The sequence below is a fragment of the Ambystoma mexicanum genome, chromosome 7p (assembly GCF_040938575.1).
Source record: "Ambystoma mexicanum isolate Mex_15411 chromosome 7p, UKY_AmexF1_1, whole genome shotgun sequence".
In the NCBI taxonomy this organism is placed as follows: Eukaryota; Metazoa; Chordata; class Amphibia; order Caudata; family Ambystomatidae; genus Ambystoma; species Ambystoma mexicanum.
The window spans coordinates 35,910,151-35,913,609 of record NC_090939.1 but is presented as its reverse complement, the minus strand read 5'-3'; the positions used below and the strand labels follow the sequence as shown (position 1 = coordinate 35,913,609).

Sequence of the window (3,459 nt, the reverse complement as noted above, 5' to 3'; positions counted from 1 at the left end):
CCCTTCATACTCTTTTAAAAAAAATCTCACACAACCATCTCTCGCACAACAAGCTGCACGCACTTCACCATACTGCAACAACACATAAGCCTCACCAACAGCACACACGGACTGACACTGATACAATGCTCGCACCAAAGCTCAGCACCCAGTGTCTACCGAGTTGAAGCTGCCAACAGTACACCACTCCTCTCACTATCCTACTCCCTCTTCACCTTACTAACCCATCCCACCTTCTTGTTTACAGATCCGCCAGAGCGCCTAGGGACCAATTCCGTTGGTGACGGTGCGCTATATAAGTACCTTTAACATAACATTAAAAAACTAGATTACCAGTCTCCAGCTTGCAAAAATGTGGGCAGTGCAGGTGGGCGGAGTCTTAAAAAAAGGAGGAGGGCGTCTGATGATGTCATCCTCCGGGTTTTCCTTTAGCAAATGCACCAAAAATTTCAGACTACAAGTCCCAAAATATAAAGAAAAATACAGGAACGGATAAACACCTACAGATTGGAATGGGTCATGTTGGCAGCTATGCATGCAGGCAATTATGCAAATAAGACATGAAAGTGTCACAAACACACTGTGAACATGAATATGTCACACACCAAACCAACTTAAAACTTCATGCTATATTTACATCGTTCTTGTAATTTACCAAATACAAATGTATTAAACACAAAAAAACTGGCAGTTCTATGTATGTTTACGCTATTGTTTTATGTTTCTTACTTTTGCGACCCATCCACTGCTTTTTAGGAGTGAGCTTGTTTTTTTCTGTTTATTTGGGTGGGAGTCAGCTTGTTTTGGAAGGCGATTGCCCTTTTTTCCCCTTCGATCCAGCAACGTTGTTCACTTCCGGTCCCAGTACAGCAGCCATCCCGCTCAGAGTGTTGCAGTGGTATTTCCTCCGGTCACTTCCGGTACACTGTGTGTCGGCATCTTCCACTCAGTATCGCGGTATTTCCTACAGCAGGTTCGGAAAATGGCGGCCGCAGAGCAAAGCGAGGCGTCTCTGCACACGCACAGCTTCCTCTTCGGCTGCGTCCTGACTGGCGACAGGAAGGTCTCCTTCCTAGGGGGCGGCGATGACCTGAGGGAGCAGCTCACCCTGCGCACGGTCAGCCTGGGCCTCGGAGCCCGGGACGAGCTGCACGTATTGGAGGTTCTGGGGGAGACCCGGCAGGGCTCGGTAGCACGAGTGCCTGTGGCCACCCTGCGGCCCTCCCTTCTGACCTCCGTGTACCTGGGGGGCCTCGAGCTGACCCCTCCCGTCACTTTCTGGCTCACGGCGGGCACCGGGCCCCTGTACATCAGCGGCCAGCACCTGGTGGCCTTAAAGGAGCGCGAAGCTGAGGCCGCCAAGGCATTGGTTGAGAGGGAGGCAGCCGCTGCCAAGGCATCAGCAGAGAGGTTGGCAGCTGCCAAGGCACCGGTGGAGAGGGAAGCAGCCGCCTCCAAGGCAGCAGCGAAGAGGGAAGCGGCCCATAGGGAGGCCGCCGCCAAGACCATGGCTGAGAGGGAAGCTACCGCCCTGGCATCGGCGGAGAGGTTAGCAGCCGCCCTGGCATCGGCAAATTCATCGGCGGAGAGGGCAGCTGCCAAGGCAGCGGCGGAGAGGGAGGCTGCGGGACAGCCCCAAGCGGCGCAGACACAAGGTGGGCTCAAGATGAAGCCCGAGACGGTGGGGTTGCCCCCCAGCCAGACTAACGATGGCGCCGGATCAACATCTAAGAAAGGGAAACCATCGGAGAACCTGAACGTCAAACAAATGAAAGAGAAGCTTCTTGAGTTCTCATTAGAGGGCGTCCGCATCCCAAACACGTTTAACGCGTTTCGGAAGTTCGCTTGGCGCCGGTTTAGAGCGTCTAGACAGATTGGGCTGTATTTGTGGGTGTTTGTGCTGTCAGAAGGTTTAATCGACCTGCGACATGAACTCTTCGTGACCATAGAACGAATGAAAAAGAGACTTGTCCGTCTCTCGTTAGAACCCGGCCGCATCCCCAGGGCGAAGGAAATGTTTCTGAAGTTCGCCTTGTCGACGTTTTCCGCGAGCGGATGGATTCCGCTGCATTTGTGGGAGTTTGTACAGTCAGAAAAATTATTCGATCCGCCGGCAACCCGGGAACGTTGATACTGCCCATTTCTGGGCAGATCATGAGAGTGTGGGGGTCATTGTCACGCGAGTTTCTCCCTTGTTCATAACGAAACGAGCGCATTCAGTATTCATTTGACAGCCTTTTTTCTTCTATTGGTGTTAGAATGGTCTACGGAGGAACTTCATTTTCCAAATATTACATTCAAATGCGCCCCCCAAAAAACAGCCTGTCTTGTCTTTTTGTGTTCACGCATTTTGGATTTCTATATACTGTGTTCCGTTGTGTTCAAGAGGGTACAACTCCTTAACCGAAGCGCATGAAGTTATTTATTCTGCGCTCCTCTGGGGTGCCACGAAGGGATTCACATAGATCTCGAAACTGCGTTTTGCATAGATCATCCTAATTTCTCGTTTCTTTAGATGGGGTTTAGTTAATTCCAGGTCCACACCTATTGGAGTAAAAAAAAACATTTTGAGAAAAAGCTTTATTCAAAAGCAGAATTGTGTGCCCGAACCATTGAATTGGCTTTGATTCTTAGCTTTTGATTGTGAGACTTTTTAAAACTTTCAATCAAGCAGCATGCTAGTAGATGGGTAAACATGCAGTTGACGGTGGAGCATGCAGTTGAAGGTGGAAATTAGGCTTGTGATGCTTCTCATTATGGATCAGCCAGATTGTCTGTGGTTTGATCATCCCTACGGAACATCAAAGGTGGGCATGTGTGGGGAAGTGTTGTTTCAAAAGTGGATGGGGGTCATTACGACCCTGGTGTTAAGTGTTTAACAGTGCCGTAAAAGAAGAAAAGGGAGGAAGGGGCTGTATGGGTACAGATGCAGACCCCCCGTGCAAGTGGTGGCCCGGAGGCAGTTCAGGTGGGTGAGCAGGTACCTGGGCACGGAGAACAGAGGGTGGCCAGGTGCACAGTGCTGAGAAACATATCAGCAGGGGAGAAGGAAGGCAAAGGCAGAAGCAAAGAGGACGGTCTTCCAGTGCTTCCAGAACCGGAGAGGGTTCTCCAGTTTCAGAGTGGCAGGGAGGCCCCATTCATAAACGGACCGTTACCCCCAGCTTGTTTCTTTGAAAAACGACTGACCCTGAAGGAGTTAGAGGTAGACGTGCGAAAAGCTCTAGAGGGGAGGTATTTACGCAGGGATAGTTGAAGGTGTTTTGCACCCAGGGCCCAGAAGGCCTTGTGGACAATGCAGATGGTTTTACATTTAATCCGTGCATCCACTGGGAGCCAAAGAGATTTCAGAGCTGGAGAGATTGGATCCCAGGGCTTGATGCCAAGGACAAGTTTTGCAGTCCTGTTCTGGATTAGTTGTAAAGGGTGCAGAGTGGAGGCAGGAAGGTTTCAAAAGAG

The 3,459-nt window shown here is 50.6% G+C and overlaps 1 protein-coding gene across 1 annotated transcript; it reads left to right on the top strand.

The window, feature by feature from the left end:
• Positions 1 to 982: 982 nt before the first annotated feature.
• LOC138525887 (nucleophosmin-like) lies at positions 983 to 2,131 on the top strand. Its single transcript, XM_069636175.1, has one exon. It carries the CDS (start codon positions 983 to 985, stop codon positions 2,129 to 2,131), a length of 1,149 nt encoding a protein of 382 aa, XP_069492276.1.
• Positions 2,132 to 3,459: the final 1,328 nt, after the last annotated feature.

Bases quoted from the DNA above. Each gene is read 5' to 3' on its own strand.
- LOC138525887 (XM_069636175.1), top strand. From the start codon at position 983: ATGGCGGCCGCAGAGCAAAGCGAGGCGTCTCTGCACACGCACAGCTTC.